This window comes from Colletotrichum tamarilloi (genome assembly GCF_030869305.1).
Source record: "Colletotrichum tamarilloi strain Tom-12 chromosome Unknown Scaffold_236.1, whole genome shotgun sequence".
Lineage (NCBI taxonomy): Eukaryota > Fungi > Ascomycota > Sordariomycetes > Glomerellales > Glomerellaceae > Colletotrichum > Colletotrichum tamarilloi.
Window position 1 is genome coordinate 1 of NW_026849619.1, and position 23993 is coordinate 23993.

The window sequence follows — 23993 nt, forward strand, 5'->3', positions numbered from 1 at the left end:
CTCGTCGCTTGCTACCGTCACCTCCCTCGCAACGGTGATGGACGTCGAATCTGGCTCGCGATCCATCGCGTCGGGACGTGCGTAGAGTCGCCACGCGGTGGATCGTGCTAGTGCCACGTAGCGCGTTCCGGAGCTTCTCGACAGCGATCGACTCAACAACGTCGAATGATTCTTCAAACAAACAAGTATCCAATATCTTCCCTCTTCCTCTGTCTTGCAGGCATACAGGAGTCCGCGAAAAGGCCTCCACAATACTGTACAGCTATGTGCAAAAAGCATGTCCCGTTGGATCAAACTCATTTGGCCCTCTGAACGCACAGACTCCTCCAGACAGTGCGAATCCTCTTGAGCCTCGCACAAAGTACCGGCAGGGATCTGAAATGATTACTCCAGAAATGGCTTACGCCAGGAACGGATGAACACCGTGGCCTTTCAGTTGACTCACCACCACCACAATGTCCAAAATGGAAATCTCATCTCACCGTCGTCAATCCAGTGAAGGTCAGCAGAGTCAGCAACGGGCTTTGCCATCCTGGCGCCTCATCTTGCTCGTTCTTCGCGTGATCTTCTTCGAAACCTTATCTACAGTAAGTTGCTGCGTGAGACGACCGCCACTGATGACAGCATAGCCAATCTCGTCGGATGTCATCCACGAACGGTACGCCGAATCCGCTCGAAGCTGCGCACCTTTGGAACCACAGAGACTCCGACAAATACCCCCGGCCGCCCCAAGTCGATAACGCCTCCTATGCTGAGCGCCCTGCGCGGCAACCTCGCTGTTGACCCATGTCTGACTCTGAATCACATGGCTGCCTTCCTTCGAAAATACTACGAAGCCGATGTGTCGCGCTTCAGCATTAGCAGGGCCTTGAGGAGGGATAAATGGTCTCAGAAAGCCACACAGAATGTCGCTCAAGAGCGTAACCTGGACCTGCGAGACGAATACATGCACCAGATCTCGCAGTACCGATCCGAGCAGTTGGTGTTCGTGGACGAGTCCGGCATAGACAAGAGCATCGGTATACGCCGTCGAGGCTGGGCTCCTCGAGGGAAGCGGCCACGTCAAATCAAGCGATTTCACCGCGGTCGGAGGTACCAGACCCTGCCGGCGTATACTCAGGATGGGGTGATACACTTTCGGGTGTATGAAGGATCGACGGATGCGAAAGTTTTCGAGAGTTTTATCGAGATACTCCTACTACACTGTAGTCGCTGGCCCGAGCCCCGGTCTGTGTTGATCATGGACAATGCCTCTTTCCATCACTCGGACCGCATACGGGAGATGTGCGCGGCAGCGGGAGTAGTGCTGCTGTACTCGGCACCCTATTCGCCAGACATCATTCTCATTGAGCATTATTTTGGCGAGTTGAAGAACTTCATCCGACAGGTCTGGAACGAACATCAAGGATTCATACGGGCTGATTTCCAATCGTTTCTGGAGGAATGTGTGACGATCGTCGGCCAGCGGAAGAAAAGTGCCAGGGGCCATTTCCACAACTGTTCGATCTCCATTGACGACCCGCTGGACTAAAGCAATCAATCAACTAGATAAGAATATCATGCTTCTAGGATGCTGTGTTCATGTTCGAGATAGACCTGAAAATCACGCACCCATCGGCGAGCCACACCTTCCAGCACGCCCTGCTCAATAAAAGACTGAGCATCGTTGTCCTCATGAACAAGCTCGAGATCCAGCCCCCTCTCGAGCGTCAGGTTGTATGCAAGCTCGAAGTATCGTTTCTGCGTAAGGCTTCTTACTTTAGAGCAATGCCATTTGTAGTATGCCTCGACAGCGTCGTCCCTCAGCCCAGTCACGCAAAGGGGGAGCGGACGGGAAGGCGGACTGACTGGGCTGCCGAGATCTGGTGACGCTCTGTCCGACGCTGCCACATAGTCTGGAATATGGTTATGGATGATTACAGGGACGTGGCCAGCAGAGTCTGAACCCGAATGCTGCCGCTTGCGCTTGCGACCCTGTTGTTCCTGGGCATACAGTTGCGCCCGGATCTCCTCCGGGACATCGTCATGGGTATCCAAGCTATGGCCTTGCTGTACCCACCGGACAAGATCTCTCATGTGATGATCAAGCAGTTTGTGGTGCATCTTTCGGGCGCGATCCTGCCAGCACCACTGTCCGTTGTCGCACGGGGCACCCGGGCATCTCATGAGCCGATAGACCCGCCTCCACGGGTCAATCTCGCCAGCAGCCTCCTGCTCGGCATCCATCCGTGCACTCCGCTCTGCAAGGCCCATCGCGGTAGCGCCTCGTCCAGCGGGCCGGCCCGTAGACAGACTCTCCTCATGGTCCAGCTGCACATAAACCTTCAAACGCTTGCCAGCGCGGAGAAGCTGGCTCCATCCTTGTAGTTGCCTGTCCACAACGGGCCAATCAATCTGTTGCCCTTGAAAATGCTTTGTGATCTTGTCTTCGGATCGATCATTGGGAACCGACATGACGATTGTCGTCGCACTGGTCTCGTAAGATTTCTTTTTCGAGGCAACAATCCCGTCGACCTTAGACGAGAGCACCTCTTCCAAAAGTCGCTTGGGGCTATAACGAGGTTCTGCTCGGTTTGTTCCACCGCCTTCCTACTATTCAGGGTCAATTTCCATTGCATTGTATAAAGCAATCAACGCGGGGGCTGTTCATCGGATGACTGGCCTGAGGCCCATCTGTGGTAGTCCAAGAATGGCAACGCCCCAGGAACAGGTGGAAGCTGACTGTGTGGGGAAGTGCCGTGATCCAGTTCCCCGTCGGACTCGGAGATGTCGGAGCCTCCCCGATGGTCATTTTCATCATCGCTGCTGATCTCATACAGCCAGTCATCTCCAATCATGGTCGCACTCATTGGCTCCGGGGGGACAAGGCACAGAGGGGGATGAAACGTGGCCAGCGCCCGATGGCGGGCCATAGCCACTTTAAGTGAGGGTGGCAGTGTTACATTAGTTCGGACTGACTATTGGGTGGAGCCCATGGCAAGGATGGAACATTCTAGATGAGTTCCCAGTCCATCCCGCAAGGTAGAAAATCATCCAAAGTGAGCCACCTACTGGGCTGGAAAGCAGGGAGGGTCACTGAATGCGAACCACAGCCTAACGCGACCCGGCTGGCCAGATTCTCATTTCGCAGCCCTTTCGTAGCCAACTGATGTACTTCACTGCATCCAATTTCCATCTTTACATGACTTTTGTCAGACTGCCCCAGGACATTCGTAACGGTAATTGTTTCGCCTCAAGCGACCTGACTCATACTTAACCAGAAGTATGAATAAGGCTAGCAAGGGTAACCTTATACAAGGGGGTCATACACTCATTATATAGATATGGGGTTTCTTACCATAAGCCATTCGTTCGTGGTACTCATCAATATACACAAAATGACCCCTGCCTGTCTAACTGCTGCTCGATACATTTCAGGTGAGATATATCGCATGGAGTTTGCTGGTAACCCGCTCCGTGCGATCCCGCTGCTATCCCGCTGCTATCCCGCAGTACATCTTTCACTGCATCTCTAAGTACCGGACGACTTGGATGAGCATGATCTAAACCCCAAACGAAAATGGCAAGGGGGTCTTGCAACAGTGCCCCCTATCGCCCACCGTATACCTTAAAGGCTAGCTGTTCAGTGATCCGTTCCATGAGTTATCTCAGGCTGCCATGAACAGCTGTAGCGTAGTCTTGATTAGGATACCCAGCCTCCTGCGATGCACCCAAGCCGTTCCAGATCGGAAAATCCTGAGAGGGTCGCTAAATCGGTTTTCGTTTTGCAATTGTGCTCAATCAGCTGAGTATCGGGTCATCCGAAACTGTGACGTCCGATATTCTGGCGAGAGAGGGGGTATGTAAACACCTTGCTGTTTGTCTCTACAGAAGCCGGAAAACGGCTTCTTGACAAGACCACTGACGATTGATCATCATGATATGTAGTCAATATGACGTAAGCTAACAGTGACTAGCCATACATATTCACCTGAGCACCTAACTAACAACTAACCAGCAACTGCCAGTCGTGATTGCGCTGGTTACTCGCACTTGCCATCGACTCCAGTCCGGTTCGTGTTCGAATATTTCCTAAGGAAACGACGCGTTGAGGATTCAACAGAGTTGGCGCGACCTAAGTTCTACTACATCCGCTCTTATAAGATCCGATATTACCAAGGTCCGTCCTCTACCTTTCAAGCCAAGCTTGTAGGCTGTTTGGTAGTTCGGAGTGGCGTGCTGCGCAATTTCCCCTAATACAGAAAATAGCTTCAGGGAAGCTACCACGACTATGACGCTGTTTATTTAATACTCGCAGCCTCAACTTCTGCTAATATATATTATGCAGCAGTTAGACAGGCAGGGGTAATTATGTGTATATTGATGAGTATGACGAACGAATCGCTCTGGGACGAAACCCGATATCCATATAATGAATGCACGATTCTCTGGATAAGGATATCCTTGCGGATATTACTCCTACCTCTAGTTAAGCATAAGTCAGGTCGCTCGAGGTGAAACAATTGCTGGAACGAATTTGCCGGAGCAGCCTAACATATCTCGCTACGACTAGCTGGCCGTAACAAATAGCTTATTTACAACGTCTCATATAAAACCAAACGGGTCGATTGGACTCAACATTCTTATTCTCCATGGCACCGAGTATAGTGTCGTCATTGACATATCGGAATGAGTCAATGCTGGGAAAATTGTCGTATATCATTCCGGCAGTGACGACACCACGGTACTTAATCTCACGTACCTAATGACTCGTTTGTTATACACTGTAACGTTGGAAAGCCTGCGGTACAATAGGAGATGACCTACTTGAGCGTGACCAGACTCAGAGTGGTAAATCTTTTCGCCATCTTTGCCCCAAACAAGGACAGGGTCCACATCATCTAGTGATCTGAACTCCTTTCCCGCCCATTTGAACGTTCCGAGTTGATTAAGTGATGGATGGCCAGTGTCAATGGGGAAGCCGTCCCATTTACCCAGCATAAACTCGGCTGAGATGGGTTTCAGCTGGTCGAAAACCGCCGTTATAGCAGACTCCTCAATGCGACCTGCTCTAGTAAGCTCGTCAAATTGTTCCAAGCTGGACAGTTACTGTCAGCTTACCATCTTATCATGGGACTGAGAGGGGGGAGACTGACAGATTAGTCATTTCAGCTTAATTGAGAATGGATTAGGCCAAGGTAAGTGTGTGCTCATAAGTATGGAGTTACTGGAATAATGATAGTTAATTAGGATTATGTTCGTAATAACAGCGTTTATAAATGACATACACAGAGATATATGATGGGTGAACAATTTGATTAATGATCGAGGTCGGCGCTCATGACCTAAGCTTCGGATGAATGATAACGTAGTTGACTGACTCAATTGCAGACAGACCCCTCTCCCTTGCTTTGTAACAATGAAGAACTCCGAACAATTGCAACCAGTGCTGATTAATTCCACTCTAAGATCCGCGAATGGGCGGAGTTTCAGAACACTTCTGCTCATCGGGTTAATGCAAAAGACATATCTCCGTGACTAAGGCTGAATTTTGCGAAAAGAGCATGATGCCCCGAAGTAAAATTACTAAACAGCCCAGGGTTCTGCAGCTTCGTTCGCACGCCTTTATCCTTTGTCTACCTATAAAAGCAGATTAGTGCTACACAACCATGGGGTCTCCTAAAGTATAGAGCCAAATATCAGAGGCACACGAATTTTTATGACTAATACTCCTTACCTCTTGTTACAAAAGCCCTGGCACAAGGTCGCCCTGTTAAGTTACTTAGAGCCCTCCTTTCCACAAGGTCATGGAATCCACCTGTGACGTTAGTACGATAGTAAAACATACAGGATTATTGATCAAAAACCATCTCGATACATCTGTAAAGTCCGCCCACTAAGTCCGCCCGCTAAGTTCAACTCCGGGCCATGTATTTGTGGGCAGCGGCCCCGTTGGCTGACAAATACATGGCCCGGAGTTAAACTTACCCATCAGACCAGAAACAGTCGCTAGCTGCACTAATGACGCTACATCAGATACGATGATTGGGTAGCGGGGTTAGCGGGTGAAGTTAGGTGTTGGAGGCAGGGGCTCCCGTAGGGCTCAGGGCTGTGGCGGACCCTCACGCCCGCCCCGTTACGCCACAAGAGTAAGAACTCCTCATAGTATACAGCAGAACGAGGAGGGTTCACGACATATCACGCCGCAGCGGGCAGGTTTCCATCCAGAAGGTGCCCAGTTGGCTGATTCAACCCGCCACGTGTAGGCCTACAAATTTGGTGTCCATCTGCACGTGACTTCTGTCCCTGTCACATGAACGATGTAGAAAAGGGTACAATAGTAGCAGCGGGAGAAGATGAGGATGATGTAGTTAAGTCGCTTCCCGATGCATCATCTGCCGTCCGATTCTGCATTGCTCGATTGTGTATTGAACTGGAATGAATGTTGCTGATCAGCACCGGGCTCATTGCTATCCAGAAAGGGTTCGTTGGCCCATAAACTCAAACCTGCGCATAGGTACAAAGACCGATATACTGCGGGACTCGTACAAGAAGACGCTAGCCCAATTAGGGAATTCTGCATTAGAATTGGGGTTTTGCAACAGTGGCCTTTATAGCTTGCCATAGCCACCACCGATTGGTTGACTTTAGAGATTATCAATCAGAATTATGGAGAGGCGCGACCTCGGGTGATAGATGCTATCACGACGCTAGCATAACGTTTCAGAGCTTACTAATTAGTTGCGGACCAGTGACAAAGTCTGGTTTTTACAAACGGCGGATTGTGTACGCCCCGGTAGGATTTCCGCAAACTCCGCAGCGGCGCAGATCTCCGCAAGAACCTTTTGCAATAACATGAATATGAAGGCCGTGGGATGATGAACAGGTGTCGTGGCAACATAAAATACAAATATCGATACAAAGGACAAGACAAGGCGTTCACTTTATATTCTTTTCTAGCAAATTTTGAGGATTACGAATATTGGAAGTTTGGTTCACAATTATCATGACTCCTACAATTCTCATCGCCGGCGCGACGGGGAATACCGGCCGAAGCGTCGTTGAGACTCTCTCCCGTTTTCTGAATAATAGCGATGCTTCGCCTAATACCCGCATCCTTGCTCTTACACGTTCCATCGATTCGTCGACAGCCCAGCACCTCGCAAGTCTCCCCACTGTCACAATGATCGAGAAGAACTGGGTCGATATCAACGCCTCTTGGCTCCGCGAACAGAACGTTATCAAGGCCTTCATCGCATCACACAATAATCCGAACCAATTCGCCGAGGAATCGACCTTCCATCAGGCCGCACTGAAGGCCGGCGTACGGTATGTCGTGCGCATCTCCACAACGGCTGCCAACGTCCGTCCAGACTCCGAGGCCTACCACCCACGGACTCATTGGGCTATTGAGGCCATGTTGAGTTCGCCGGAATTTAAAGAACTCAAGTGGACATCCTTACAACCAAACATTTTCTTCTCGGGCTACCTATACAGTGCGGTTGAGTTCGTCAAAGAATACCGTCAGACGAAGAAACAGGGAACCTTAAAGCTCATCGCCGACAAGGACGCACCCGTAGGCGCGATAGACACTGACGACATTGGCACTTTCGCTGCTCATCTGCTATGGTATCAAGATCCTTCTCTGCATAACGGGGCGAAGTATGTTCTGAACGGACCTACGGATGTGACTGGTCGAGACATTGTTCAGTGGGTGGAGGAGGCGATTGGTGAGCTAGTAGACACCGTCGAGTTTAGGGATACGTCTCTTGTGGACGCCATGGTATTGGCAACAAAAGAGTCCAAAAACGTAATCTCGTCAATCAAGGCTGCTCCGGTTACTCTGTGGGAAGGCAAGTGCCCGGCGTCAACCACAAGCAAAGAAGTCATCGAAATAGCCGCGCCCAGCCGTTCAGCCGTCAACGCGTGGAAAGCCCTCCTGTCTACAAACTAAGTGACAGATCTTCAGTATGGTCAGCAGTGGCATAATGGATGGGGATAAGTATGGTTGTATTTCTTAGAGTGATCTGCTGGGCCTGCAGTAGATCTATATAAACGAGTGGCATCTATCCCTTGTAGGGCAATCCTGGCCCGACTATGTGGTTAACTGAGTAATGACTGTATGAAGTGAGTTTCACCTAAGCGAGGGTATCCTAGATTCTGTCACTTGCTTTGATGGCTTTGGTAGTCCTCTCTCCAATGTTTGCAGATGGGTACAAGTGCGCGATAATATCCGTTCCGTCCATGATGGTTGGAGATGACTGCAGTACGAAGGTGCAATAATGCATTCCTGCAAAGTGCAAGAACGACCTTTGGTCTGTCTTATAAGACATACATCGAGAGAGGAGTGAGGTTCCGCGCTCCTAACACTTCATGCCATTGGTCCGTAGACCAGGTCGTCGTCCTCACAGGGGTACCAGTAGTGTTGCAGGGAAATGGGGTCTAGCGAAGTACCCCGATGAGCAAGATTTACCCCCGCATTTGTGTAGCTGACTCATTTACGTGACGACCGGAATCTGTAGCGAGCCGCGTCCGCGTCACATCAATGCGCCTCTCCGTCACTCCATCTTCTCCCTCATCACCAACAAACGCTGTGTTTTACGAACACGATGGACCACGGCAGCACGATGGTGGTGGTTACTGCCGATGCTCTGTGCAATATGAACGATGAACAGCTCCGCAATTTCATGGCACGCCACTACATCCCGGGTGGAAACTACGAGCTGCCCGTGGACGATTGGGAAACGCTCACCGTTGCTGACCGGCTTCGTCTCGGTGAGAGGCTGAAGTAAGTTGTGGTTAGTTTAGCCACACGTCTCTGGAATCACTGCTAATTGACGTAGGACCCAGGAAAAAGCGCTCGCGCGAAGCCCGACGACGTTTTCCCGCTCCCTTGATTTGGACTTGCTTGATGCCCGCCTGCATCAAGCCTTCGCTGGCGGCGTGCCGCCGTGCGATGTACGATTCGCCCACGATTCCGAATGTCTAAGCCCCGTCCTTGATTCCGAGGCCGAGAAAACAAGATACGAAAGAGAATCACATCAAAGTCTGGTCAGGGCTGGCGGAAGGCCGCTATATGCAATAGACCTGATTGAAGTTGTTCTTAATGACCTAAGCGCGTTTGTCGACATGCTGCGGCCCTGGTTGAACACCTCTACTGGAAATCGCCCCGAGACTGTATTTCAGAGGCAGCTTTCCAGGTGGCAAAACTTCGGCAAATAGCAGAATGACAACCGAGGTCGACAAGACGACGACGGTGGCTTTCTTGCATATATCGAGAAAGAGAAACATTTCGCAAAGACCGAATACACTAAGGAGGCGGGTCTGAGGAGGATAGCCGAGATTGAGAAGAACCCAGCGTGCCTCCAAGACGAATGGGAACTGCACCAGTCGCTGCGCAGACGACAGCGATACTTGTGTAGGGAGCACGGCTGCAAAGGTTTTGAGGACTATGTTGTTGCTGCGAAGCGTCGTCTGTCATCACATGGTTTCTCGCAGCGGTTTGATTTGGATGTTGATTCTGGGAGGCAAGACAAGCTGACAACGTGGATCGAGTACCTCAACTACGAATACTGGTGGCTCGACCAATATCGGAATACTATCGAACTCCTCCAGGCAGCCTACGACAAAGCTTGGCAAGAATTTGTGACCTTGGACATACTTAGGCCGCACGAGACGGAGGAGTTCTTGCGGACGTTGGAGTCGCCGATGGAACGTGGATCGGAGGAGGAACAGACTCAAAAGAACATGGAGAAGGCCAAGGCACGGGCCCGGGATGTCTTTACCCTAACCCAAGAACATCCGGACCGAATAAAGATTCCCAAACAGAGACGAGTAGCGATGTTGCAAAACAGCACGAAAGGCATCTTGGACGCAGAGAAACGAGTGCGTGACGTTCGGGCTAGGAACGATCACATTACAAGATTCATTCACGCCACATCGGAGTATGTCGATGCGCGTAAGAATGACGCCCGACAAACCGAACTCGTCCGATGGGTAGAGGACCAAGTGCCATTAGTCACTTCCGAGATGATGGCACAAGCGGAACGCCCCGCCAACGGGCGTAGTGGGAGAAGCGCGAAGCGGGGTCCTCAGACCGACGAGTCGCCTTTGGAGAGTGAAGTTCGGCGGAAACGACGAAGGCTGAACAAGAAAACGGCGCCGGCTCGTCCAACTTGTGGATCGATTTCTAGTGACAGGCTCACATCCACGGTCTTAGATCCGAGGCGAGTAGAGACAAGAGGCGAAATATTGGGCTCTCGATGGGAGCAGGCAACGATAGATCCGTCGCGTCGGGACAAGACTTCTCCAGCGGTTCTTCGCGACGTCAGGCGCAGCATACGCATCTCACGTCGAATATCTGCTGACCGTACGGCGCGGGGGCTCGCTGGACGAACGTAAAATTCGCGTCGTGAGAAACGTTCAATAAGCTGAACCAGTGTGCACAAGGATAGTTCGAAGCCATGTGGCATTTCAGTCAGCCACGCTGATGATTCTCAATAGACCAGTCTAGTTTTGTTGGAGTCCTCTCAATGAGAGGTTGGTGATCTGCCCGACATCATCCACGACAACCTTCATACCGACGAAGTAATTGGCGTCACGTTAGTACAGTTGACCTGTAATGATGTTACATTCCCAAACCCCAAGCGGCGGCTCTGTTGGCTGAGGTGGATCCCGCCGTAATCATACTCCTGCACATAGCCGCCGCCAAGCAGCTGATTGTTGTGGCAACTCGGAGAGTCTTGATTTGCCATTGAGGGTCCTTGGCCTATCGACTATGGTCCTCTGCTCCGGCTTCCTCTCGAAGCCCAGACATCAGGCATGCTACGATCGGTGCCGCAAAATACTACAGATTACAGATAGATCGGTCACCTGTCGCCCCCTCCCCTCCCCCCTCCCTTCTGCGGAGAAGGAGTGTCGTCCCCCCAACGCACGACAATGTCTGCGGAATCTGTGCACAAGCTTTCATACTCAGTAATCGGACGGATCGGCGCGATTGAAGCATCGTTTTTCGCGGATCGAGCCCGACCCCAGGCGGTAGACGGCAGTGGTGGTCGAAAGATGGAAACATCAAGCCACGAGGGAATCCGGCAGGAAGCAGCAAAAAGATCCATAGTTCAACTGAGATACGGTACATGCGAGTCTGAGAGGATGCGGACAAGAGAACCAAGCGAAGCCGAGCGCTGGGGGGAGACTGTAGGTACGCTGGACCAGACATGGTGGCAAACACCATCAGAGCCGAAGCAGGAAGACGCGAAAGAGGGAATACAGAGACGAGGATGGGAGAAAAGCAATGCAGCAGGAAGACACTCTTCAACAGAGAGAATCAGCATAGAGGGAAAACAGTGCAGCGAGGAATTTGGAAACAGCTGGCCTTGATTCAATAACACGGCGGAGTGGAGTGTCGCGGTTCGTTGTGGACGCGTCGGCTGTTGGCCAAACCTTGCTTTCCGGGCATATCTGTGGATAAGAGCAGCCAAAACCGATTAACAATCAGTCAAGCAAACAAGCAAACAAGCAAACAAGCAAACAAGCAAACAAGCAAACAAGCAAACAAGCAAACAAGCAAACAAGCAAACAAGCAAACAAGCAAACAAGCAAACAAGCAAACAATCAACCCGGGGCGTGAGTCCTCGAGTCAGTACCCTATCGCGCCAGATGATGCTTTGAAAGCGGCGTAGGCACCAGGAGATGATATCCCCTGGGCCCGAAATGGCTTCAAACTCGGTTGCCGCGCGGGAAATTTTGCAAAAGCGTGAACAGGCTCTGCATGGCCTCGAGGACGCAGGGCATCAGATACTTAAGAGCAGGCTCAGTCAACACGACTCATTTCGTAGAGAAATCACACAGTAAATCACACATAGTTCGTCTTCTTTTTGGCACGCATTCTACGACCATGGAGGAACCGCATGCTTATCGAGGAAGTTGCTCCGCTGAAGCGGAATTTTTCTTCAAAGCCTTGCAACGTGAAGTGAACCTGGCGGATCGCCCCGACGCTCGTTCAGGATTTGCACTCACCGCCCACAAAAAGCGATGTATAAGACAGGTTCTGGATCACCGGGGCTTTCATGCTGCATTTCATAGATTGTCGCGCATTCCCGGAATGTGGCCGGGACTTGTGGTAGGAACCCTGCACAAACTCATCAGCCTGAGATGCGACGAGGTTCGTACCGAGCCCTCCTGTTCCTCTTGAAGAAATACACTGACCACGTATGTAGGAATTACTGAGTTACCTCCACTTCATCTATGATACTTGGCTGCAACTCGCCGGGGGCAACGAAAGTGAATTAGAGAAGATCGACTGGATTACTGTCGAAGCTGTTCAGCTTAGGTGTCCGAGATTTTCTGCGTCAGATGAGCGAGCGCTCCGTGGCGTCATTCTCAAAGGCGACATCTTCGCCAGTTTCGGCCATGCCGAGCGGCAAGCAGTATTTGCGACGCTGTGCTCGTGCGATTTCCCATTCCCATCTCTGTCAACCTTTTTCAAAGATTTCGGATATCTCGAACGGTGCGGCAATAGCATGAAGCATCTAGTCCCTATGAAGAGAAGGGGCCCGACTGTTCGGAGGATGCTTCTTCAGAGCTTCAAGCCACTGTCCCTGCCAGCACAGTCAGCACAGCTGCCCCTGGATGAATTCGATAACCTTGAGGCTCGGTTTCAACTTGCCATGAGGCGTCTATGGCTATTCACGATGAGGGAATTTCACTCGATTTGTACCGACCCTAGCCTCTGACCAAGATTTGCGAATCTGGCTATTGAACTGGGCTTTGACAATGATGAGATTCGTTCTCTCAAAGCGCTTTCTCCTCATCGGGAGATAGCAAGGCAGGCAATGGCATTGGTCCGGTCTTCGCAGGATCAGGATTTCAACTCCGTTGCAGACGAGACCATCATTAGTCAAATTGCCCAAGCATTTTCCGAACACCGACATGTGCCAAAAAGACAAGCTTACAGCGCTTTTACAACCAATGTAACCACAGCGAAGATGCATGTGCGCCCATGGCTTGATTCTGAAGCGTATTCGATGGACCGCCCGAATCTCGTCGTTGAGATCCTCGACCAACAGCCACTCGTAAAGAAGAAGGAAGTCACGAGTTTGTTTCTTCTTCGATCGATCTACAAAGCCATTTTTCACGACGATGTAACCTATCTTGCCGGTGGAGTCAGAGCAGAGCCAAGCCACAGTGAGAATCACCAACATGTCCGGAACCACCGGACAAATGAGTCACGGGATCATGCGGCCACACGGCAGGCAGATTCAACGGTCACACTTGATTCCACGAATACAAGAACGCGGCGGGTTAAACTGCAGATCACTCAAGGGGGAATCAATTGTGATGAGCGCTGTGTAGACATCAATCTTGACGACGAAAATGGGCCTAATCGATTCGAAAGAATCATTCAACAATTAATGGTACAATACCGGGTACTACCTTTCTCACCGATGGGCTACCCGCTGTTGGCGGAAAAATGCTACGGAGAAATTGTGCGAAAAGGCCGCGGCTGCCTTTACCTTACGGATGATAAGCGGGGGAAAATTCCGGTTTAGGAATGATGTATAGATTGACATAATCGAGTTTACGCCATTGATAATTCAGCGTCCGAGCTTGTGCGTGAAGGCTCCAAAAGAACTTCTCAGGCCATCCGTCACTGTTGTCCTCATGCCGTCCATGCGCGTCCTCGTGCCTTCCAAACTTGTCCTCAGGCCATCCGACCCTGGCTATCTTTAGTAGGAATGTAGCTGACTCTACCAAGAGCGAGGCTGAGAGCCGCCACGACCAAGCCGTCTCTGGCATTTCAACCTTGTAGTGCCGTCCACTGCATGCAACGGAAGGGGAAATGCTCCACCGTTTCTGCCGCTTGTTCGCAGGCGCGTTGCGCCAAGGCAGTTGCACCGATCTGGTGCAGGTACCAATTTAGCCTCGCCATTGCGCCGGTGCGCAGTTGCGCTGGAATGCTGGCTGCTTTTCAGGTCAGTCCGTCATACAGCTTGCTTGCTTGGTTTCCCAGTAGAACTACTGCACCGATCTTGTTCGCATATGCTGCTGCGTTGTCGGGCTAAGCTCCGTGCTTCTGTCTTTTCTTTGCTGCGGCTCGGCAGCGTCGCGTTGCCCGGCGTAACTGCCCTCGAGTGGCGTTCTTGCGAGCCCAGGCCACTTTGGGCGAAACCCGCATATGACACATTGTAGCTCTCCTCTGGCAGTCTGCAGCTCGTCCCTAATCGATCGCAGCTCCACCATTGCTTCGCGAAGTTCTACGTAGGCCTCCTTATTCCGCGCTTCCCACTTCTTCCACGCATCAAACAGGACCTTACCGCGGGCGGCGGTCAGCCGCCTGCCACACATGGCACTCTCGATCGCCCGATTGATCGCATCCCCGCTGCTTTCCTCGCTGCCCTGGTTCAACCGGATCGTCTTAGATGGTTTCCGAAGCCTTCGCGATGGTCGATCGTCGCCCGCTTCTGTTGCCTTCCTCGCGACGATGATGGACGTTAGATCTGGCTTCGCGTCCTTCGCGTCAGGACGTATGTAGAGTTGCCACGCGGTGGATCATGTTAGTGCCACGTAGCGTGTTTCGAAACACTTCAACGGCGCTCGACTCAACAACGTCGAAGAATCCTCCAAACAGTGGAGTACGAACCAATCAGCTATGCTGGCCAGATTATGAGAAGCTTGGCATCTGGTATAAATCAGAATGCGAGTCGGTCTCTATTTCAGCGGATCTGGCCATTTTGAGCGAGATTTTAAATGACACGACAAGATATCGAAAGTCAGTGATCGCCCCCACAGCCTCTACGTATTCAATTGAGACGGGTTCGGAGACTGTTCGCGCGACCGAAGACGGGCCCCAAGACAATACAAGCCGTCTATGACGTATAAAAAAAACAAGAGGCTGTCGCGCAGACTGCTTCCCATTGCAAGCCTAGACGATCTTGTTCAAATTTGTGTTGCCTCTCTCCACCGAGTAAATGCAGTCCTGCCTTCTGTTTGCAACCTATCCGCAACCTTGTTTCGGCTGGAAGTGGACCTTCTTGCGAAGAAAGGTATTGCCCTTATGTTTGGCCATCATTTGCTGAGCGATCTTTTCAATCCGTTAGCTCCTCGTCATTACACACTTGGCCGCTCGTAAAGGGCTCTGGGTTACATTTCTTTCTTAGAGGACCCTTTTGTGACTGCCTGGTCGATAATGGCTCCGCAAGCGCCCGGCCAAGAGGTGCCTGTAGCCCTAGCCATAGAGTTACTCGTCGTGCTGTGCCGAAATTGTGACAGAAGGTCTGCCGTACGGACAAGATTCAGGACATAAAATGCGTCGCCTGTCGCCCGTAGACGGTGAAAAATCTCAGTGGCCTCTGATTCAGGCCGTGAACAGAGGTCTCTTGTCAGCTCAAGAAGGTCATGGTTCTGCATTCGCAGCTCTTCAAGCCGGATGAAAATAGCCTGCCGGCGCGTCGTCCCGGGCTTTGTGTCCCATTGGCAATGAACTTTGTGAATAGAACATCGCGAACATTCTGGTCGGTTTCCGGAACACTAGAATGCCAAAAGTTTGTTGTCAGTTCAAAGGTGATTGATCAGGAGTGCGGTACATGAGAACCTGTTAGATGATGAAGAAGCCAAGACAACCATCAAGAGCCTAGGCTCACTTCCCTATGATCTTCTTCTGTATTTCCATCGGGAAGGGAATTTCCGTTAATAGTACAGGATGCCGACCAGGTCGACCTTGCTTTCAAATGGTTGCTTTCTAGCCTTGGCGGCTGGGGGCGTGTGTGGTGGCCGCATCAGTCGGCGACAAGAACGATACCATGAATTTAATATTTAGATGGCTGTCAACATGGCGCGATGGCTGCCGTTTGATAATTCATCGAAAGTTGACGTTCGATACGAGATGCAAATCAGGGTGTCGGGACGCGAGCCAATACCATGGGTTTAGCGTCAGAGACAACGAACTTCAAGATGCCAATCTAAACTGCGAGCCACAGCTCAATGCCCTTACTTAGGGAAACACAATCGTGTCCCTCGAGCGCATTTCCATCGTCCGGGAATGTATGGTTCAAAACCGGTTCAGAAAAGAGGACCAGACGGATCAACGCAAGATGAGGGCATTGCGCCGGCTCCGATGCCCTCCAGCGCGGACTGGGTTACGGCTACCCAAGCATCTCGGCCCACATTGTGCAAATCAAACAAATCATCCTGTCGTCAACTCGCACGCTGCTTCTCCTCAGAGATAAGTTCAAACACATCCACGCACAGGCGAGCTGACCATAGTCAGCAAACCTATCGCCTTCGGCTTCGGAAGGAGCGCACGTCGCCTCGATTCCCGCTCGCTGTTGTGGAAGAGGAGTCAGTGTGCTGCCGTGGGTCGCATCACTCGCCGGCTTTCGCTATTGCTGCCTCAACGCTTGTCTATTTTTTGCAAGACTGTTGTTTGCGCCATGCACGCCTGTCTAGGCAGAAGCGCCCGTTTTTCAATACTTGGAAACCTCGCCAAGGCCAGGCCCAAAAGTTTCGACCTTGGCAACGGCGGCCGCCTTGGCCAACGAGCCACAGAAAAATGGCCTGTGCAGCCTACATCTGCAACCAAAACCCAGTGCAAGCCTGGCCGCCTCTGTAAGGCCTCAGAAGCCTCGGGCTGCTGGTGCTGTGATTCGTTACACCGGTTATAGTTTGGCATACCCCCGACGGATCAGGGCCATAGGTGACGTGCCGGAGCGCTTCCCCGACGCAAACTGCTTCCTCACGATTGAGAAGAGTCAAACGAGAGCCGAGCGAGTCGGCCCACGATTAGTTCGTAGAGTGACGCACAGCAACCACATCACCGCCTAGATAGCATCTTCAGACAAACCAGATACCACGACGTGAACATAGACCTCCGCCAGTGCGTTCACGGGCGTGAAAACGGGCGAGAAAACGGACCTCGTACGTACCCAATTCAACCGCGAGTTTCCAGCAATGATGGACCTTGTAGCTGACATGGTTACTGCAGCCCCGCGATGGGTCCTTTTCCCATTCTGAGGAGACCGTGGAGCATTTCTCCACACCCCAAAGCGGCCCCGAAACTAGACAATCTGCGTCGGGTCGCTTTCCAGACGGTTTCGTTAGTGCTCACTACCCTTCATCGCGATGGACTTCTGCCCCAAATTCGGGTCGAGTGGGGAGCTTGCGCTGTGGCTGCCTCAACTCGGGCAGGCGTGACCCTGATGAAATCTGTCAGTAGATTAGCTGCGTACGCAGAAGACTGCCTCGGCATGCCTGCTCGCGCAGAACTGCCGCCCAGGCAAAGCTGCTTGCGCAGGATTCCGCTCAAGCAGAGCCGCCCACGTGAAAACGAGCTCAAGCAAAGTCGCCTGCGCAGGAATGCGCTTAAGCGCACAACCGCATAGGCAGCAATCTGCGCAAGCAAAGCCGCACACGCGGGAGTCTGCTTGAGCAGGTTCCCTACGAGAGTGGCCTGACCTGTATGGAAACTAGAAGCGTTCATTGATCTTCCTATCAGCTGATTATGACTGCGTTAGCTCGTGAGTTGTAAGGGAGGACTCGGTAATCAGGCTCGAGGAACGTAAGCTTAGGCGCTGATTCGTGCGTTGTGAGATGCTTTGCCGTTCGTCTGAACGCATTGCTCGATCCCCCATCAAAGCTCGTTGGTTCTGGACGTCACTTCCTGCAAGCACTCAAGTTATTGCGGCTGTTCTTGATTACAGCTACGCAGCATGTGCACTTTGACCGTCCTCTTTACGCTGATTACCGTCTGGATGGGAGACCAGAAGTACCTAGGGAGGCTTTGATACAAGCGGAGGCCAATATCGTCGTTGACTTTGTGTGAGACTCAGATGTACAGTAATCCGACTAGGACACATCCACAAATCTCTCCAGATGGTGATGGTGGAAACTGGATGGAGCATCGTCCCCGTGCGGCTAACGATAAGTTAAGAGATCCATCTCGGACATGTGGTTCATGGTTCAATGGCGACGCCTCGGTGTTCGTCCATTCCAAGCAAAAGTCATTTCTGGAGAATCGATTCGGGTCGCAGCCAGTCGATAATGTACACTTTGCCCATCGGAACCCATGCGCAAGGAACCAAAGGAGTCCACCTCGTTGGGGCATTCAGCATGTCGTGTTAGGCCTAGCTCTAAGGATAGTGCAAGGGTCTCGCACAAAGCTACTTGAGGCTACCTACTTACAGCCACTTTCTGCTGGTTGAATTTGATCTTAGCAAGCAACGACGGGTGTCTATGGCTTATGTCTGTGCTGTAAAGCGCTTCCGACTAGCATCGGAATCAGCTCCAAGCGCAGCAGGTACCGAAGCCAGCGTGCCAGAATGGGCTTGCTCGGGCGAACCAAACGCGCCATCCAAAGCGATCTACCCTAGCTCCATATTGGCTGTCGTTGTCAGGAGTGGCGCCTTTGTCTCCCACCTCTGGAAACAGGTGATGAGGGCCGTTTGACCCCTGCTGTCGGGATAGCATGGGCCCGTTGCCAAGTGTGATGTCTCTGAGGATTCAACAGCGCTACTGGAATCCAGGCAGGCCTTCGGATTGATCACTTGGGAGGCTTCCACGAATGGGGGCGGCAATTGATTGTGGAGACGCTTTGGATTTAGCTAGCTAGTTTTGCCACATCCATCTTTTGAGCTATCACTTCTTCTGAATGGTTCTCCATGCAGCGCGTGCTGTGCTCTCCTGGAGACATCGTCTCCTGCCCTACTGGCTTGTCACACGGATATGCATCTTCTTCATGATTCAGAGCCAGAACATTACGACAATCTACGTGTGACGATTCCCTCACTGCAACATGAGGCGTCTTTTCTTCTGCTGCGCTTTCCTGTAGTGTATGGATGCTCGATACGCGATTTCGCTTACTATCAAAATCTTGGGGTGTTCTTGTCACGGGGACGGGGTACATCCTTTCCTTCACAATGTTAACATTGGGCGATTGCTCTGCAGCAGTACTCACCATCTCCGCCTTCGTCTTGGGCCAGGACGGCTCATTAGATGAAGTATACGTGTAGTGTCTGTGCATCCTACGCACTTGAATGTAAATGTCGGCTTTATATCGCTCTCTTAGGCGGTCGCATCGTGCTAATAGACTCTTCGTTGCCTTGGTAAAGTTCTCACCAGACCTGTCTCGCTTCTTGGCGAGACGCTGACTCTGAGGTGCCATGTTCGGCTTCCGGAGCATTGCTTTCGCGAGAGTGGTTATCGCCTGACAGTCTATGCTTAAATACTTCTAAAACAGAACGTGAACAATGTTCAACAATGTTAGCATCTTGGATCTTGGGCCTAAAATGGCCGTCACTGTCGCCGTTTTCCACCAGATGACCTATGTCGGCGCAGGTCTTGGCCTATGGGCCACACCTGAACAGGGGAAGCCAAGAATAGCCATGGTTTATTTTTAGCTTGGTTACCTCAGTAGTTGGTTTACAGCGCTGCGCGCCATAAACGAGCTAACCCAGCACTTTTAGCACTTTAGGCCTACAAGCTCCTTCTCGAAGCTTCTGTGGACAGTGACTGCTCGCATACGCTAAATCTGCAGCCTCTAGTCCCGCGGATAGGTAAAGTGCCTGATCGCTGATCGCGATGAAGAAGGCCACTGGACCGACGACACGTCGAAATGCTGCGACCCTCTCACTGCTACCGGTAATATCATCGTAAAGGCATCAGCTTCCCCTCATCTTTCACTTTGAACTGTTGTGGGTCTGTATCGTTCCAATACGTTTTTCACAGACGTAGACGAGGACGTTCTTGGAGTGCTGTGCTCTTGCCTCTACAGTGCTCCTGCAAGGTGAACACACTGATGAAACATATCAGGAATAGTGAGGGAGCTGGTCCATCCATAGCGCCGATCACGCTATTACCCGAAACCCCTCCCGTACTTCCCAACAGCGAGCCTGCCTCAGCAGACTCCTGCGTACGCGAAGTCTCCTGCGCAAGTTAGCACAAAATCCATATGGGAGCAGATCCAGGCTTCGTAGGTAGATAAAATTGAGGCACAAGGTGATAAGATATACATAGCATGAAGGAAAAAAGGCGCTGCTGGAAAAGTGCTTGGTCCATACCTTGGACACCACCCTGGAACGAAGCCCGTGTTGGGTCAGCGGTACACCGATATTTTTGGCATAACAGTGTGCCTACCGTACCACTACGAACACTGAACTACCACGAATATCACACTGGTACGAAGAGTTGAGGTCCTTGGATAGCCATACTAGTACGATTATGTTGCACGAATTGCCATACTGGTACGAATAACATACCGGTACGATTAGCATACCAGTACGAACAGCATACCAGTACAATAATTTTAAGGCACCGAATTGCCATACTGGTATGAATAGCATACTGGTATGAACAGCATACTGGTACAAACATTTCAGGTAGCATACCAGTACGGCAGCTTTGGGTACTGTTTTATTATTGGTATGCTTTCCGCACCTTGAAGTTCCGGTACTGTCTTGCTTTTTCGTCCCCAGTATCACGGGATCGCGTGCCAGGGTGGTGTCGAGGGTGTCACGATTCTAAGCTTCACCCAAGCTAGGTCTCCTACTTCGAGCTGGCGATAACTTTCTCCTTCGCATAAGTCACGCTATGTACTAGAGTCTTAGATGTGGGACATTTTCATATGTATGCTTTTTTCGTTCCATACGACAACTTCTGAATCTCATAGGAACAATCCTACGACACAGTCACCTATGACAGTGCCACTGTTGACTACGGTGGCCATAATCCACAGGTGCGCCTTGCGCTTATTCACACCTCGTCGTTGGCCGGCCATTTCCCATCGGCTCCAGAAGCACGCCTCCTGACTTCGTTTGGAGTCGGCCTCCTCCCCGTCGCTTCCCGCGCAGATGGTTGTCTGTCAGTATGGGCCCGACGCGCAGTGTGATCTTTGGCCGTCCATGAATCCGGCGGAACCTGAGTGGTGGTACCTATCTCAGTACTAGACATTGCCCCAAAACGACTGCGATAACGATCTATGGATATCTGTCGAGCAGTTTCGTCCGTAAATGAGCCGATCCACTGCGCTGAGCCGTTCGTAGATGATGCCTTCTTGACGTCAAAGAGGTCTGCCAAGGTGGTGATAACTACTTGGTCGCTTTCGACGTCTGCGATTAACTCACCAACCCGATATATTCTCTGCTGGGCAACTGTCTCAGAGGCCGCTTTACAGACCTCTAGACACTTCTTCGAAGCCTTGAGGTCCTCCTCCAACCGTGATTTCTCGCTTTCATCTTGACTTGTCCCGTTCCGAGGCAGGGACGCTAAGCGTTCATGCAACCGACCGATGGTTTCCGAGAAGTTATCCCGGTTTTCGTCCAGTGTTCGGCGTATCATCAGCTGTGCTTCAAATCGCATCTGGTCGTTTCCACTATTGGTCGGGGCCAGTTGATGCTTCAGAAGGTCCCCATCGCTTGCCAAGGTCTCAAGATAGTGCTGCGCATCCTCACAGATTCGCAGGCATCGCTCTGTCACAACCCGCTCATCCTCCAGGTCTGTGGTCATGCCCGAGGCATCCACGCTGCCTGCAACTTCCGTAGTCAACCCGTCCATCTTTTCGTCGATACGCTGCAGTCGAACGTTGAGGCGATAGATGGTATCCATGATCATCTCGTTGTATTCCTCGAGGACTTTCTGGGAAGCTTTAGATGTCTGCCTAACATGATGTAAGCCACTGCAAAATGAGACTCGAGTTGACGCAAATCGGCAGGATGGGTAACCAACATGGTGATTGTGCCGAGACCTATCGAGATCGTTTCTTTGTAACCCGACAAAGCGTCCAAGAAATCGTTGATGTCGCCCCGCATGAACTCCATTTTTGCCCAATCTCGGAAGCCCACTTTAGACTTCCCGCTGAACACCTTCATGGCTTTCTCGAAGTCGTTACATAACTGGCTGCATCGGAGAATAGGGTCTTTAAGAAGGACCATCATGGCGGATTCTGTTTCGACGACCTTGTGTAGCGCATCTAGGATCCGTAAGAAGGCCTCGAGCTCTGCCTGTAGTCGAGACAGGGTTCTATCCCGACCTTTGTAGCGATTGACAGTCTCGACAAGCAACTTTACAGACTGAGCGGCTGTCGTGAGTAGCGCAAGCACAGATGTGGTGATGCTTAAAGGGTCCGCCATGCTTGGAAAACGTTGCCAACATAGTACCGCATCTGCTTGCATTGGCCGCCTCGCCGACATACATTGTGGCCGGGGAAGTCAATGGATAAGCAGTGAATTTCTGTTCGAACTCGGGCCCCTTTTCTGCAATAGGCCACGCTTTGGTTGGCGCACTTAGCGCCGCGCCCAGCCTAGTTGTGCCGCGGAGGTCGTGTGGGCATTACCCCGCAAGTGATACCTCTACGGAGTACAAATTGGCGGGATGCCATACATACGGAGTACTGATCGTTTCTTTTGCATGAAGGTTGCGCAAGGGGGGATTCAACCTTTGTGCTCCTCCAGCGCTTAAGCACCTCAAGCATCTCGAAAGTTCCCGCTTTTCGTGATTAATCTCCTCGATTGCAGATCTGGATTTGTTGATATCCAGACCACAGTAATACGGTGAGGATGGTACGGTCTTGGTGATGACGAGAGTCAATTGTTCTACATTGACTTCGTGCGAAAGAGGGAGTTCTGAAGGTGGGCCGGCTAGCCGCCGAACAATCAATCGAAGGTAACCCTTGCTGCCACCTGGCTCGCGGGATTGTACTGCCAATCCGATTGGTGCGTTATGGGCAGTACTTTGCATCGGGCAGATGATGGCGCCAGAATCCTGCACCTCAGCTACATCGATAGAAGTATCGCTTGGTCTTTTCTGGTATCTTGGCCACTGTCCCTCTTTTCGCTCGCCATTCTCCTCCCCAACTGCTTCTGTCTATTAACCAGATCTATCAGGTCTCTACCATACCTAGAAGAGGAGTTTGACGGGTACGAATTGCCATTACTGTCTTGCTTCTTCGACCCCATGTTTTCTCAACCACGTCACCCACCTATGCTTCAATCGTTATCTCAAGCATCCTGCCTCTGTCTCACTGCAATCGCCTGTACTTGATTGAAGTCAGCGCTGAAAGGGACGATCGCTCAACTCCAGTGGTTCAACGTCAAGGTAGCAGCCGTTTCTTATCTAGAGGTATGCTCAACTGACCATGAGCAGGCAAGCAGTTCCCAAACCGTGTCAAGAACCGTCGTCAAAGGAGTGTCCATCGCATCTCACGACACGACGGATCCGAATACTCCAATCTCATCTCGAAAAACCCTTGTTTACAGCCGGCGCTGCCGCTGGCCGCCGCGCCAGTCTTGGCGAAAGCAACATCAGAGGCTCACACACGCCATCCAGAGGGCTATCGGAAACGACGCCAACACCCAGATGCCCCCAGCTCATCCGCGAAGGAGCGCCCTTTGAAGAGATCACGACAGACTGCTCGCCGTCGCAAAGAAGAGACGATCGATTGGATAGCATGCGGGGCCGCAAAGGGGCCGATGCCGCGGCAATGGTTTGAGCAGAACTGGAGCATGGAGCGTCTTCTTACGAGGAAGATGTCTTCCTCAACTCTCAGTCGCAAGCAATCAGTGTCTGGTTCTGCTAGCTCGGTAACGCCTAGCGACCAGAGGTTGAGAGAAGAGAAGGCCGATCCACTCAGTGACCCGCGATACAAAAACGTACTTGCAACCCAAAGAGGCTTCATGGACAAACCCTCCCAAGACCCAACAGAACTAAGCATATTACAGAGACACTATCACGCGATTCTCTGCTTTGTGATAACATCCTCGATTTCATCTGTCGCAAGGTTGTACACAGAAAACGGAGTTAGGTTTATTCGAGATCTACATCTACTGATCGTCCCCTTTACGGAGCTCATTACTACCTAAGGCGCCACGGAGCTCGATTACTCGACCGAAAGCATGAAAAAAGGGTGGGAGCATTCGTCAGAACCACTTCCAGAGTCTCTTCCATGTTTGACACAGTTTCCAGATGGCTCGAAGCTCCTCGTCCAAAGACCGCTCCTTATCTTTGCCGATACTCAAGCACGTCGATGT

General features: G+C 51.5%; 10 protein-coding genes across 10 annotated transcripts; 6 read left to right on the forward strand and 4 right to left on the reverse strand.

Annotated features, from left to right (window-relative positions):
- Nucleotides 1-455: 455 nt before the first annotated feature.
- CTAM01_16562 (uncharacterized protein) lies at nt 456-1531 on the forward strand (the record flags this gene model as incomplete). The annotated part of the gene is made up of 2 exons (XM_060532555.1): nt 456-501; nt 630-1531. 2 exons carry the CDS (start codon nt 456-458, stop codon nt 1529-1531), a joined length of 948 nt encoding a protein of 315 aa, XP_060372856.1.
- A 26-nt stretch (nt 1532-1557) lies between these two features.
- On the reverse strand, nt 1558-5146 carry CTAM01_16563 (uncharacterized protein; the record flags this gene model as incomplete). Its single annotated transcript, XM_060532556.1, has 3 exons — nt 1558-2589; nt 4807-5077; nt 5136-5146. 3 exons carry the CDS (start codon nt 5144-5146, stop codon nt 1558-1560), a joined length of 1314 nt encoding a protein of 437 aa, XP_060372857.1.
- Nucleotides 5147-6985: 1839 nt separating this feature from the next.
- CTAM01_16564 (uncharacterized protein) lies at nt 6986-7933 on the forward strand (the record flags this gene model as incomplete). Its single annotated transcript, XM_060532557.1, has 1 exon — nt 6986-7933. One exon carries the CDS (start codon nt 6986-6988, stop codon nt 7931-7933), a length of 948 nt encoding a protein of 315 aa, XP_060372858.1.
- A 655-nt stretch (nt 7934-8588) lies between these two features.
- On the forward strand, nt 8589-10380 carry CTAM01_16565 (uncharacterized protein; the record flags this gene model as incomplete). The annotated part of the gene is made up of 3 exons (XM_060532558.1): nt 8589-8767; nt 8823-9156; nt 9205-10380. The coding sequence occupies 3 exons, from the start codon at nt 8589-8591 to the stop codon at nt 10378-10380; spliced, it is 1689 nt and encodes a 562-aa protein (XP_060372859.1).
- Nucleotides 10381-11875: 1495 nt separating this feature from the next.
- Nucleotides 11876-12713, forward strand: CTAM01_16566 (uncharacterized protein; the record flags this gene model as incomplete). Its single annotated transcript, XM_060532559.1, has 2 exons — nt 11876-12142; nt 12198-12713. 2 exons carry the CDS (start codon nt 11876-11878, stop codon nt 12711-12713), a joined length of 783 nt encoding a protein of 260 aa, XP_060372860.1.
- A 2407-nt stretch (nt 12714-15120) lies between these two features.
- Nucleotides 15121-15387, reverse strand: CTAM01_16567 (uncharacterized protein; the record flags this gene model as incomplete). The annotated part of the gene is made up of 1 exon (XM_060532560.1): nt 15121-15387. One exon carries the CDS (start codon nt 15385-15387, stop codon nt 15121-15123), a length of 267 nt encoding a protein of 88 aa, XP_060372861.1.
- A 1580-nt stretch (nt 15388-16967) lies between these two features.
- On the forward strand, nt 16968-17357 carry CTAM01_16568 (uncharacterized protein; the record flags this gene model as incomplete). Its single annotated transcript, XM_060532561.1, has 1 exon — nt 16968-17357. One exon carries the CDS (start codon nt 16968-16970, stop codon nt 17355-17357), a length of 390 nt encoding a protein of 129 aa, XP_060372862.1.
- Nucleotides 17358-18571: 1214 nt separating this feature from the next.
- Nucleotides 18572-19153, reverse strand: CTAM01_16569 (uncharacterized protein; the record flags this gene model as incomplete). The annotated part of the gene is made up of 2 exons (XM_060532562.1): nt 18572-18883; nt 18929-19153. 2 exons carry the CDS (start codon nt 19151-19153, stop codon nt 18572-18574), a joined length of 537 nt encoding a protein of 178 aa, XP_060372863.1.
- A 1568-nt stretch (nt 19154-20721) lies between these two features.
- On the reverse strand, nt 20722-22097 carry CTAM01_16570 (uncharacterized protein; the record flags this gene model as incomplete). The annotated part of the gene is made up of 2 exons (XM_060532563.1): nt 20722-21625; nt 21694-22097. The coding sequence occupies 2 exons, from the start codon at nt 22095-22097 to the stop codon at nt 20722-20724; spliced, it is 1308 nt and encodes a 435-aa protein (XP_060372864.1).
- Nucleotides 22098-23468: 1371 nt separating this feature from the next.
- On the forward strand, nt 23469-23825 carry CTAM01_16571 (uncharacterized protein; the record flags this gene model as incomplete). The annotated part of the gene is made up of 1 exon (XM_060532564.1): nt 23469-23825. One exon carries the CDS (start codon nt 23469-23471, stop codon nt 23823-23825), a length of 357 nt encoding a protein of 118 aa, XP_060372865.1.
- Nucleotides 23826-23993: the final 168 nt, after the last annotated feature.